This window comes from Lathyrus oleraceus, chromosome 4 (genome assembly GCF_024323335.1).
Source record: "Lathyrus oleraceus cultivar Zhongwan6 chromosome 4, CAAS_Psat_ZW6_1.0, whole genome shotgun sequence".
Taxonomy (NCBI): Eukaryota; Viridiplantae; Streptophyta; class Magnoliopsida; order Fabales; family Fabaceae; genus Lathyrus; species Lathyrus oleraceus.
The window spans coordinates 322,319,935-322,332,736 of record NC_066582.1 but is presented as its reverse complement, the minus strand read 5'-3'; the positions used below and the strand labels follow the sequence as shown (position 1 = coordinate 322,332,736).

The 12,802-nt window shown below is 37.3% G+C and overlaps 2 protein-coding genes across 2 annotated transcripts; one reads left to right on the top strand and one right to left on the bottom strand.

The window, feature by feature from the left end:
- The first annotated feature begins 2,834 nt into the window (after window positions 1-2,834).
- Window positions 2,835-6,959, top strand: LOC127137277 (uncharacterized). The gene is made up of 4 exons (XM_051063748.1): window positions 2,835-3,380; window positions 3,525-4,229; window positions 4,317-4,648; window positions 6,905-6,959. The coding sequence occupies exons 1-4, from the start codon at window positions 2,835-2,837 to the stop codon at window positions 6,957-6,959; spliced, it is 1,638 nt and encodes a 545-aa protein (XP_050919705.1).
- Window positions 6,960-7,115: 156 nt separating this feature from the next.
- LOC127137276 (uncharacterized) lies at window positions 7,116-11,006 on the bottom strand. The gene is made up of 3 exons (XM_051063747.1): window positions 10,434-11,006; window positions 9,558-10,234; window positions 7,116-7,191 (listed from the first exon to the last, which is right to left on the bottom strand). The coding sequence occupies exons 1-3, from the start codon at window positions 11,004-11,006 to the stop codon at window positions 7,116-7,118; spliced, it is 1,326 nt and encodes a 441-aa protein (XP_050919704.1).
- Window positions 11,007-12,802: the final 1,796 nt, after the last annotated feature.

Genomic DNA, 12,802 nt, shown 5'->3' with positions numbered 1-12,802 from the left:
ATCTCTTGGGTATACCCGTATCTAGCAAAGTGCCTTTCAATGGACTAGAGGAGATTCTGAGGTCTCAAGTCATAGCCGAGACTCTTCATTTGAAGAAATCTGTGATCTATGCTAATATGATGAAGAAAGGAGGGATTATAGGGTTGACTGTTGAGTTTCTCATTGGTAGAGCTACTGATTTTGCTCAAGCTGGTAGCATGGACGCCTTTGAAGCTATCTTTGTCTTGCTCATCTATGGTTTGGTGTTGTTCCCTAACATTGACAATTTTGTTGATGTTAACGCCATTATGATATTCTTGATTGGGAATCCCGTTCCAACTTTTTTGGGTGACACATATTTCTCTCTATATTTAAGGAATTCTAAGGGTGGTGGAAGCGTTGTGTGTTGTGTTCCTTTTCTGTACAAGTGGTTTATTTTGCACTTGCCTCAGACGCCAATCTTCTTGGAGAACAAACAATGTCTACGATGGTCTCAGAGACTCATGTCTCTCACTAATGATGATTTTGTTTGGTATGATTCTGCACTGGAGGGCTTGGAGATTATTGACAGTTGTGGTGAGTTATCTAATGTGCCTCTTATTGGTACACGAGGAGGAATCAACTACAACCCTACTTTGGCTCGTCGTCAGCTTGGGTTCCCCTTGAGACACAAAATTAATAACGTCCAATTAGAAGGTCTATTCTATCAAGAGGATAAAGATCCCCAAAATTTAAAGATTAGAATGGTGCATGCTTAGCATAATGTTCATAGGAAGGGAAGATCTGAGCTTGGTCCGTGCAATTGTGTAGCTTTTGAAGCTTATACTACTTGGGTGAAGAAGAGAGTTTTGGAGCTTAAGATGTCGTACGCCTATGAAAGACCTATGTCTATGGTTATGGCTGAGCTATCAACTCTCCAACTAAGATGTAGAGGAGTTGGAAGATGCACTTGCCAAGATGAAGCAAGAGAGGGACCTATGGGAAGAACGGTTCCAAGCTTTGAACCACAAGCATGTGAAGTTGTAACTTGAGTAAAAAGACAAGGATGCACTTATTGAGGTTCTTGAAGAGCGTGTAGTGAAGAGACAGAGAGAGCCAAAGGATTTATTTCCCTTTAGTATTCCCCAGTCTTCTAGTGCTTGGAAGAAGATTGTTGATCAACTCATCCTCGAGAAAGCTCAGATGCAGAAAACTTTTGAGTCAGAGATCAGACGCATCCGAAGGTAATACACTCCCTTGGCCAGTTCAGCTGATTTAGTTGCTAGGGATCCTTAGAATGCTACTTTCCTTTTCTCTTGTATCTGTACTTTTTGGTTTCTGAATTTGTCTCAGTGTAATCCTTCCAAAATTTTATGAATCAAAGGAGATTTTATGGTCAAGTTGTTATTATTATTGATTATTATTATTAATTAAAATATTTTCAAATAAGAATTTGTATGTTCCTTGAAATAAAAAACAATAAAAAACATTGCATGCATCATTTGCACAACAGGTTTCTTGAGTCCCAGCCTTCGACCAAATGTCTTATGATTCTTATTCTTTGTATCACACAAGCTGACTCATCACTACAATACTCGAGCTAATCGCCAAAGAAGAATGGAGCATCTAGAACAAGAGAAAAGAGAGATCAAAGATAAGATTTCCAGACTCACTACTTTGATGGAGTCTGTTATTGCTGCTCAGAGTCTACCATCTCCAACTCTTACGACTCCTCCTCAAAGGACCGTTATCTTTGAAGTTGTTTCAACAGCGGTTCCTGTAACTCCTTCCAGCCAGTCTGTGCCATCCATGCCTGACAGATTCCCGTGGGGAATGCCACCGAACTTTGTACCCGAGGGTTATGCTCCAACGTTTGCTCCGATGCCGACATCTAGCCCGATCATGTTTGTACCTCCTCCTTTTGTGCATACTTTGCCCCGTATTAAGGAAACCATCTATCATTCCGAGCCGTCTGAGGTCCTCGATGTTTATGAAAGGAATTGAAAACCCTAAGGGGTAAAAACCTGTTTGGTAAAAGTGCTTCTGAGTTGTGTTTGGTACCCAACATCAAAATCCCTGTCAAATTCCCGGTCCCAGACTTTGAGAAGTATAAGGGAAACACATGTCCTCTGAGTCATATTGTAATGTATGCTCGTAAGATGTCTACTCAGACAAACAACGATCAACTACTCATCCACTACTTCCAAGACAGTTTAATTGGTGCTGCACTTCGGTGGTATATGGGATTAGACAGTGCTAGTATCCATACTTTTAATGACTTGGGCGAGTCCTTCGTCAAACAATACAAGTACAATGTTGATATGGCTCATGATCGGGATCAGTTGTGGTCGATGTCCCAGAAAGATAAAAAGACATTTAAGGAGTACGCCAAAAGATGGAGAGGGATTCCTGCTCAAATTAGCTCACCCTTGGAGGAGAAGGAAATGACCAAGATCTTTTTGAAGACTCTGAGTTCATTTTATTATGAATGCATGATTTCCAGTTCTCCTAATGACTTCACCAAAATGGTGAACATGGGGATGTGATTAGAGGAAGGTGTTAGAGAGGGTCGATTGTCTAAAGATGAAGCATCTTCGGGCAAGAAATATGGTGGTAGTTTCTCCAAAAGAAAGAAAGGGAAAACCAATGCAATGTCTGTAGGGAGGCAGAGAAAGCCTCATGTGAAGAATTCCCAATCTCGCCAGCAACATCATCAGGTATCATAAGTTATTCCTGTTTTTACCAACAATTCAGCAAATCAATCAATTCCCATTCGGCAACAACATTAACAACAAACACAACAGCGTACCCATAATGATTACAACAACAATCATCAGAATTTTGAGAGGAAGAAGGTCACTTTTGAACCTATTCCAATGACTTATGCAAAATTGTATCCTTCTTTGGTTGTCAAGAATTTGATTCAACCAATAAATCCTCCACATACTCCTAAACCTTTGCCATGGTGGTTCAAACCAGATCTTCATTGTGCCATTCATCATGGAGCTCCCGACCATGACATTGAAAATTGTTATCATCTGAAGCATGAGGTCCAGAAACTAATCAAAAGCAGTATGGTGTCCTTTGAAGTCCGCATGCCTAATGTCAAAGCTAATCCGTTTCCTACATATGGCAATGCTTCTATGAATATGGTAGATGGCTGCCCTGGGAATTTCAGGGTTTTCGATGTTCGTCATATTCGCCAGTCTTTGGTAGAGATCCATAGAACTCTGTGCTTAATCAATGATTGTGAGCATGAACATGATGGTTGTGTTATCCATAGTGTCAACTCTCAAGGATGTGTGATTGTCAATAGGGATATTCAAAAATTGGTAGATGAAGGTGTAATTCAGAGCCAACAATCTAGGCATATGGGGAATGATGTAAATGTTATTGTACCAGTATTCAAGACTCCGGAGCGAGTAATTATCTAGTATGACACCAGCAAGAATGACAATAGATCGGTATCGACGTTGGTAATACGGTTAGAGGGCCCCGTCCCGTATCCATCCGATAAACCTGTACCTTATAAGTACAATGCTACTATGATTGAGAATGGGTAAGAGGTTCCTCTTCCCGCTGCAAATTCAGTGATAAGCATTGCATATGTCATTAAGGTGACCCGTAGCGGTCGTGTATTTGGCCCAATATCTCCTAAGGTTGTGGAAGATGCTGGTAAGAAGGCAAATGTTCCTTCAGTTGATATTGTTAATGTTCTAACTTGTCAGTCTGGTGAATCCAGCAGGTTGAAGGATAAAGATAATGATAATGGTGACGTCCTACGATTAATCAAGACGAATGAGTTCAACATTGTGGAGCAGCTGCTCCAAACACCATCAAAGATTTCTATGTTATCTTTACTAATGAACTCCGAAGCGCATAGAAAGGCTTTGCAGAAAGTGTTGGAGCAAGCATATATAGAGTATGATGTCACAGTGGATCAGTTTGATCATATTGTCACCAATATCACTTCATGCAAGAATCTAAGCTTCCGTGATGAAGAACTTCCCGAGGAAGGCAGAAATCACAACTTGGCGCTCCATATATCAATGAACTGCAAAGAGGATGCTCTATCCAATGTTTTGGTGGATACTGGTTCACCATTGAATATGTTGCTTAAGTCAACTTTGACAAGATTGTCTTATCAGGGCGCACCAATGAGGTACAATGGTGTGGTGGTAAAAGTGTTTGACGGTTCCCTAAAAACTCTCATTAGAGAGGTGGACCTTCCAGTTAAGATTGGTCAGAGTGAATTTCAAATTACTTTCCAAGTAATGGACATTCGTCCGGCCTACAACTGTTTACTGGGAAGGCCATGGATTCATGAAGCGGGGGCTGTAATGTCAATGCTGCATCAGAAGTTGAAATTTGTTAAGAACAGAAAGCTCATCATTATTGGTGGAGAGAAAGCGCTTTTAGTGAGCCATCCGTCATCCTTCACCTATGTGCAAGCTGAAGAAGAGGTTGGAATGTCGTTCCAAGCTTTATCTATTGCTGAAGAGGTTCAAAGGACTGAGGCATCCATGTCTTTTCTGAAAGATGCACAAGAGGTTGTTCAGGCTGGTGGCACCAACAAGTGGAGTCGTGTGGTAGAGGTAGTCGAGAACAAGAACAAAGTTGGGTTGGGATTTCAGCAAGGGCCATTCAACAGCAGCGTCAAGGCTATACAACAAGTTTTCCGCAGTGGAGGGTTCATTCATGAAGATGAACAACACTCAGTTGCAGTTATTGAAGATGATGATGAAGACGAAGCTTGTGCCAACTTTGTGACACATGGCCAGACTTGCAACAATTGGGTTGATGTAGATGTTCATGTTGTTATGCATCATTCAAAGTAATTTGTTTTATTATTAAAAGAAAAATCCTTCTCCTATGCCTAAGGGAGAAGTGAAACATTGTTGGGCATTTTCAATATTATCATAATTAAAATACAATTTTATTCATCCACATTTATGATGTTTGTTTTACTTTTTGCTTTTTCTGAAAATGGTAATCACAAAAAACATAAATAAACAATAATTTGTTCCCATATCTGCATAATATTTGTTTGCACTCCATTTCTCTAAAATCAAAATATCAAATAATTATGCAGGTTGGTGCTCAAACCCATTGAACATAATGATCTTACTCCCTCTCCAAACTTTGATTTCCCTACGTTTGAAGTTGAGGAAGAGAATTATGATAAAGATGTGTCTGATGATTTATCCCGTTTGCTTGAGCACGAGGAAAGAGCCATTCAGCTATTTGAAGAGAAAATTAAATTAGTCAAATTGGGTTCCGAGGATGATGTCAAGGAAGTCAAGATTGGGTCGCAACTTTGTCTAGGGGTTAAGAAGGGGTTTCTTAATCTTCTTCGAGAATACTCTGATGTGTTTTCTTGGTCCTATCAAGATATGCCAGGTCTTGATACTGATATTGTGGAGCATAGATTGTCGTTGAAGGCAGAGTTCCCGCCGGTCAAGCAGAAGTTGAGAAGAACTCATCCTGATATGGCAGTAAAGATTAAGGAGGAAGTGTAAAGGCACATTAATGCTGGTTTCCTTGTTACCTTCGAGTATCCGCAATGGGCGGCCAATATTGTGCCTGTTCCTAAGAAGGACGAAAAAGTCCGTTGTATGTTGATTATAGAGATTTGAATAAAGCTAGTTCGAAAGATGATTTTCCTCTGCCGCACATTGATATGTTGGTAGACAACACAACTAAATTCAAAGTCTTTTCGCTTATGGAAGGATTTTCCGGTTATAGTCAAATTAAAATGGCACCTGAAGATATGGAGAAGACCACATTCATTACACCTTGGGGAACATTCTGTTACCGAGTGATGCCTTTCGGTTTAAAGAATGTTGGTGAAACGTACTAGAGAGCTATGACCACTCTTTTCCATGATATGATGCACAAAGAGATTGAGGTCTATGTTTATGATATGTTTTCTAAATCAAAGACCGAAGAAGAGCACATTGAGCATTTGTTGAAGTTACTCCAGTGTTTGAGGAAGTATAAACTCCGCTTGAATCCTAATAAGTGTACTTTTGGTGTTCGCTCTGGTAAGTTGTTGGGCTTTATTGTCAGCGAAAAGGGTATTGAAGTTGATTCTGCCAAGGTCAAAGCAATACAAGAGATGCATGCGCCCAAAATTGAGAAGCAAGTCAGAGGATTTCTCGGCCGCTTGAACTATATCTCAAGATTTATATCGCATATGACTATCACATTTGCACCAATATTCAAGCTTCTTAGGACATACCAGTCTTGTGAATGGACCGAGGATTGCAAGAAATCTTTTGACAATATTGATCCGCTGTCGCGCACAAGTCAAAACGAGTAATTAGAAAACTATAGTTTAGCGGAAGCGACAACTTGAGTATTGTATCACAAGGATTCTTGTATTATTCTTAACCTAATGAAATCGATTTAAGGGGGGGTTTGTGTTTTAGTGGTTGATTTAGAAAACAAAGTAAAAAAAAATGATTAAAATAAGCGATTATAAAATAAGTCAATCTACTGTTTTCGGTTTCCAGCTAATCACTGGTTTTTACCTACCAATTCCCTAAGCGGCTTCGATCTCTATTTGATTCAAATTCGATTGACAAGCACAATAGATATATGATAAATCTATATTCCTATATTCCAAATTAAGCAAACGGATAAATACAATCGTGAATTAAGCAAACACGATTTACAAACGCAATTTAACGACAAAGCGACGAAAACGACGATTAATAGTTAGGAATGCAATCATACGAATTTAATCAAAATCATTCCACAAAATACAGATTAAGCAAATGCAATTTCATAGAATAGAATTGAAAGAGAACGAAATTAAATTGATAGAATAAAAACCTCAGAGCCTTGGAAATTCGGTTACAGCAGATTGACTCTAGGAGATTAGTTTCTCTTCATGATTGCACAAAAGCAAAAAGTTATTGTGAATAATGTGTATTTGCTACAGTACCACGGCTTCCCCTTTTAAACAGAATAAGGGTTTCACTTATAATTCAAACTGAGACGGAAAACCTAAATCCGGCCCAACAAATGGCCCAAAAGAAAATATTTCCTAAAGTACAGAACTTCAACGAATTAATTGAGATATATGCGCTCCGAATCAGCTTTGGGATTCAACATAAAAGTTGTAGCTCTTTCTCTTAGCTTTCCAACACATATCAGAACTTGCAAAATGGCATCCTGTAGCTCAAGTTATGATCTGAACAATGGACAGGTATCAAATAACCGCTAAAACTGAAAATAGCAAACGAAAATAGATTAAAGGCAACCATGAACTTAAATCTAAAAACATAATAAAATAGTAAAATAAGAAAAATAAACTAGATAAATGCCCAAGTACAATTATAAAAGAATGTGCATTAAAATACACTGATCAAATATCCCCACACTTGAACTTTTGCACTCCGAACAAAATTACAATTTCAAAACAAAAGGAAAGAAAACATAGCATGCACTTCCAAAAGTTTTCAAGATACAAGGTATAAACATAAGTTTATGCTTCAAGAATATGGTGTTAGTAAGCAACTTTTTGTGACATTCAAAGCAGATAGAAAAACAGATTACCAAAAAGTACATCAACAGTAGTAAAATCCTCATAGGATATAATTCACTCAACTCTCAAGTGTTTAGATTAATTGTTTACACTCAAAGCACAACATGAAAATTAGTACTACCATAATCTTAAAAGGACTCTAACATCCACAATTGAAATACATGTACACAAAGATCAAAAGGACTTTTATTTGGTTGTAACATGGTCAAGGTAAGGGTGAGATAAATCCTAAGGGGTACTAGGCTAAAATTCAAAGAGATAAAAGAGACTTGAAAGAAACTGCGGGAGTTGAATTTACAAAATATATTATTCACTTGAACAACTCTATAGCAATTGTTTAATCTTCTCCTTCCTCTTTTTATTCATTTTTTTGAAGGAGTATGTATTGACATGTATTGAAATATTACGAACATAATTCCTTTTTTTTCTTCCTCTTAGCCTTCTATTTTTTCCTTCCTCTTATCCTTCTATTTTTTCATTCTTTCTTTTTCTATTTTTTTTATTTTTCTGCCAACTTCTGAAATATTACAAACATAATTATTCAACCCCACACAACTTCAAACAAGACTCTTTCAACCCTTTGAATATGGTGATAACATTGTTTTTCACTTCTCGGCTTGTAATGAGTTTTAAAAAAAAATGGAGAATATGCTCAAAGGGGTTTCAAACAAGTGATGAAATTATTTCAGGGTTGGCTTTTTGGCTAACTGGCTACAAAAAACAAAAACAAAATTGCCTTTATCATATCAGTGTGCACAAGTAAACAACAACATCAACAAGAGTCAATTCAAGTTCTAGAGACTAACATACATGAGTGAACCACACAAGAAAGAAAGAGATGAATTTTTGTATGTTATCCATATAAGGCTCAAAGCTCACCAGGGCTAATGATCTACTGCTAAAGATATACAATTTAGAGTTTAGTCATACCTATCATACTAAAAATGCACAAAACATTTTTCACATCACACCACAAGACTTTAGTCAAGAGAACTAAGAAAAATAATCATAATTGTAACTCAAAAACCAAAGAAAAAAAACATGTAGTTTTTTTTTAAGAAAGCAAACAAAAACCAAAACAGAGAAAAAACAAAGAAAACAAAATAAATAAATGGTTCCCTCCCCCACACTTAAAACATACATTGTCCTCAATGAAAGAGCATACATATAAAATAAGAGTGAGAGAAAGGAAAGAACACACCCGAGGAGTCAAGGCAAATAAGTGATTGCATAAGCAACCTTTCCCAAAGAGAGCTCTTCTACAATCTCTTCTTCTAAAGTCGGGCTCTCATGGAGTAGCTTTGGGGAGTGTCCATTGACCTTGAAATTTTGAGTTGTGCATTTGTCTTGTATTCCAGGATCAAAGAAGTATCTTCGATAAGTAAAAGTGTTGAATGGACACGTGAAAGTGATCTCCTTTTTTACAACATCAAGAATTAAAGGATTATGAGGCTGCCTCACTACTTTTGTTTCTTCTTTAAGTGATATCCTATGCATACATATGGATGAGCTAATATCACGAGTGTCAGCCAAGATCCATCTAATTCCCTTCTTGTATTTCTGATTAAGTTGAAGCTTTGATGAATAATATGAATCCTCGGGAAGTGGTTTAGGCTCTAAAGAATATGGTTGTTTAATTCATGGTATGTTTGGGGCAGCCGGAATGTCAAGAGCTTCAGCCACATAAACAACTTCGTTTATACTATCACCCTGCAAGGCAACATCAATCTCAGCACAAACAACACAAAGGTTAGTGTCAGTACAATCATCACATGAATAAACATCATCAAACCCAGATAGAGATGTAAAATCAAGTGAAAACAATTCAGAAAAAGTGTCATTAACCAACTCAGAGATCAATTCAATATGAAAAACAGAATGTTCCTCCAAGGGATGTTTCATGGCATCGAAAATGCTAAATTTTGCGACAATGTCACCAAATTCCATGGACATGGTTCCATCGTCGACATCAATTTTTGTTTTCGCCGTTTTTATGAACGGTCTGCCTAAAATGATAGGCGGTCTGCTTGAATTTGTTTCTCCATACATGTCCAAAATGTAGAAATCTGCAGGAAAAATCAAGTCATTAACTTGAACAAGCACATCTTTCACTACTCCAATAGGGCGAGCATTACTTCTGTTCGCTAGTTGAATGATTAAACCTGTATGCTGTAAAGGACCAAGATCAAGGTTATTATAAACAGAAGTAGGCATAACATTAATGCCTGCTTCCAAATCAAGCATGAAATTGTCAAATTTACTATCCCCAATGGTACATGGAATAGCAAAAGTTCCTGGATCCTTGCACTTTTGGGGTATGGCCTGATTGAGGGATGAAACAATAGCTTTTTCAGGTGAATGTTTAGGCCGGATAAGGGCTGAAATGTTTCGTCCCAAATTTACTCTCTCATTGCCCTTCAACCTTTTCTTACTTGTGCACAAGTCTTTTAGAAATTTTGCATACTTTGGAACCTGCTTAATAACATCAAGAAGCGGAATGTTTACCGCCACTTTTCTGAACACATCTAAAATCTCTCTCTCCTTGTCTCCATCACCAGTCCTTTTATCTTTCAGTATTCTATGTGGGAAGGGAACTAGTGGCACATACTCCTTCTCTTTTTCTTTTTCAGTTTCTACCACAACAGAGGGTTCAGTTTCTATCACAACGGAAGAAGGTCCAGGTGTTACCTCAAGAATTTTTTCTATTTTTTCCTGGGGTTGGTTCTGTTACCTTCTCGGATCTCAAGGAAATTGCACTCACATTAGCATTAGGGCCTTTTGGATTCACAACTGTTTGGGCTGGAAGTTGGTTTGATCCTTGGGCTTGCTGCATGACATTCATCGAAGTGGCAAGCTGTCCAATCTGTGTCTGCAAAGTCTGAATACTGGAATCTGTTCATTGCTAAAATTGGAGATTGTTAACAGCCATTTGTTGGACAAGATCCTCCAATGAAGGTCCGAAAGGTGCAGAGGTGGTGACTTGGGGAGTAGTCTGTGGTTGTGGCAGGGGTATGACTAATTGTTGTTGGGTGGGTTGTTGGTTTCCATATTGAAGGTTTGGATGGTTCCTCCAATTGGGATGATATTTGTTGGTGGACAAGTCAGGAATGTTGTACCCTCTTTGATTGTTGCTTTGGTTGAAAAAGTTAGCTGCATATGCTTGAGGCAACTGAGTGACCGAATCATCTTGAAGAATATGACATGTGTTAGTAGGATGTTCAGTAGAAGTACAAATACCACACAACTTTGTTGTTTGAGGTTTACTCACTGCCATTTGTTTCACTAAAGAAGTAAGCTCTTCAATTCTGGTTTCTAAAGCCTTATTGGAAGAGGAAACCTGAATGTCATTCACACCTTTTGTTTGGACCATAGAATTATTTATGGTTGTGAATTGTTGGGAGTTGAGTGACATGTTCTCAATCAGGGCTTTAGCAGCAACTGGAGTTTTATCGACAAGTGCTCCACCACTAGCAGCATCAAGAATGTTTCTATCCATTGGTAACAATCCCTCATAGAAATACTGAATAAGTAGTTGTTCGGTAATTTGATGTTGAGGGCAACTAGATACTAATTGTTTGAATCTCTCTGAATACTCAACCAATGACTCATTTCCCTATCTAATACCACATATTTCTTTTTGGATTGATGCAACCCTGGAGGCATGAAAGTATCTCTCTAGGAAGACTCTCTTCAAATCATTCCAAGTTGTGATAGAATTCGACTCAAGATAATATAACAAATCCTTGGCAGCACCCTGTGGTGAAAACGGGAAGGCTCTTAGCTTGATGTGATCTTCGATGATTCCTTCAGGTCTCAATGGTGTAGAGAAAACAACCTGAAATTCCTTAAGATGCTTATGCGGATCCTCACCTGCAAGACCACTAAACCTTGGCAACAAGTGTATTAAACTAGATTTCAACTCAAAAGGAACAGTAACATCAGCATATTCAATACATAAACCATTATAATTCATATTAGGAGCAACAAGTTCTCTCAGAGTTCTTTGGTCAGCCATATTAAACTCAATAGAAAAAAATCAACAAAGAATGAGAAAACACATAACTAATTCATCAATGCAGCAACAAATAGGAAAATACCAACAATTTCCCTATTAAGAACAAACAATTGAAATACATAAAAAATATTAAAATAAAAGGGAAAAAATACAAAAATACAAAAATTAATCTAATAACGTCAATTAAAATTTTTGAGATTTTTTTCGGAATTTTCTGAAACTATCAAAATAGAAAAAAAAATCATAAAAAATAGAAAAATAAGGAATTTCGGGTTTTTAGGATGGCTTCCACTATTTAGACTCTAAATAGAGGTTTTTTATCCTTGATTTTTCCTAGTTAATCGACAAAGAATCAGAATAATTTTGGGACGATTTTCTTAAAAATAGAATTATTATTTTTTTCCTCAGCCGTGAAAAGATCAGAACGCAAGAAAGTTAGGACAAAAAAATGCTAAAATATAACACCTATGACTATAATAATGGTTAAACTATAATAATGGTTAAAATATACAAGAATCCCTGGAAACGACGCCAATTTGATCCGCTGTCGCGCACGGGTCAAAACGAGTAATTAGAAAACTATAGTTTAGTGGAAGCGACAACTCAAGTATCGTATCGCAAGGATTCTTGCATTATTCTTAACCTAATGAAATTGATTTAAGGGGGTTTATGTTTTAGTGGTTGATTTAGAAAACAAAGTAAAAAAAAGTTATTAAAATAAGCGATTATAAAATAAGTCAATATACTGTTTTCGGTTTCCGGCTAATAATTGGTTTTTACCTACCAATTCACTAAGCGACTTCGATCTCTATTCGATTCAAATTTGATTGACAAGAGCAATAGATATATGATAGATTTATATTCCTATATTCCGAATTAAGCAAACGGATAAATACAATCGTGAATTAAGCAAACACGATTTACAAACGCAATTTAACGACAAAGCGACATTTAATAGTTAGAAATGCAATCATACGAATTTAATCAAAACCATTCCACAAAATACAGATTAAGCAAATGCAATTTCATAGAATAGAATTGAAAGAGAACGAAATTAAATTGATAGAATAAAAACCTCAAAGCCTTGGAAATTCGGTTACAGCAGATTGACTCTAGAAGATTAGTTCCTCTTCATGATCGCACAAAAGCAAAAAGTTATTGTGAATAATGTGTATTTGCTACAGTACCACGACTGCCCATTTTAAACAGAATAAGGGTTTCACTTATAATTCAAACTGGGACGGGAAACCTAAATTCGGCCCAACAAATGGCCCAAA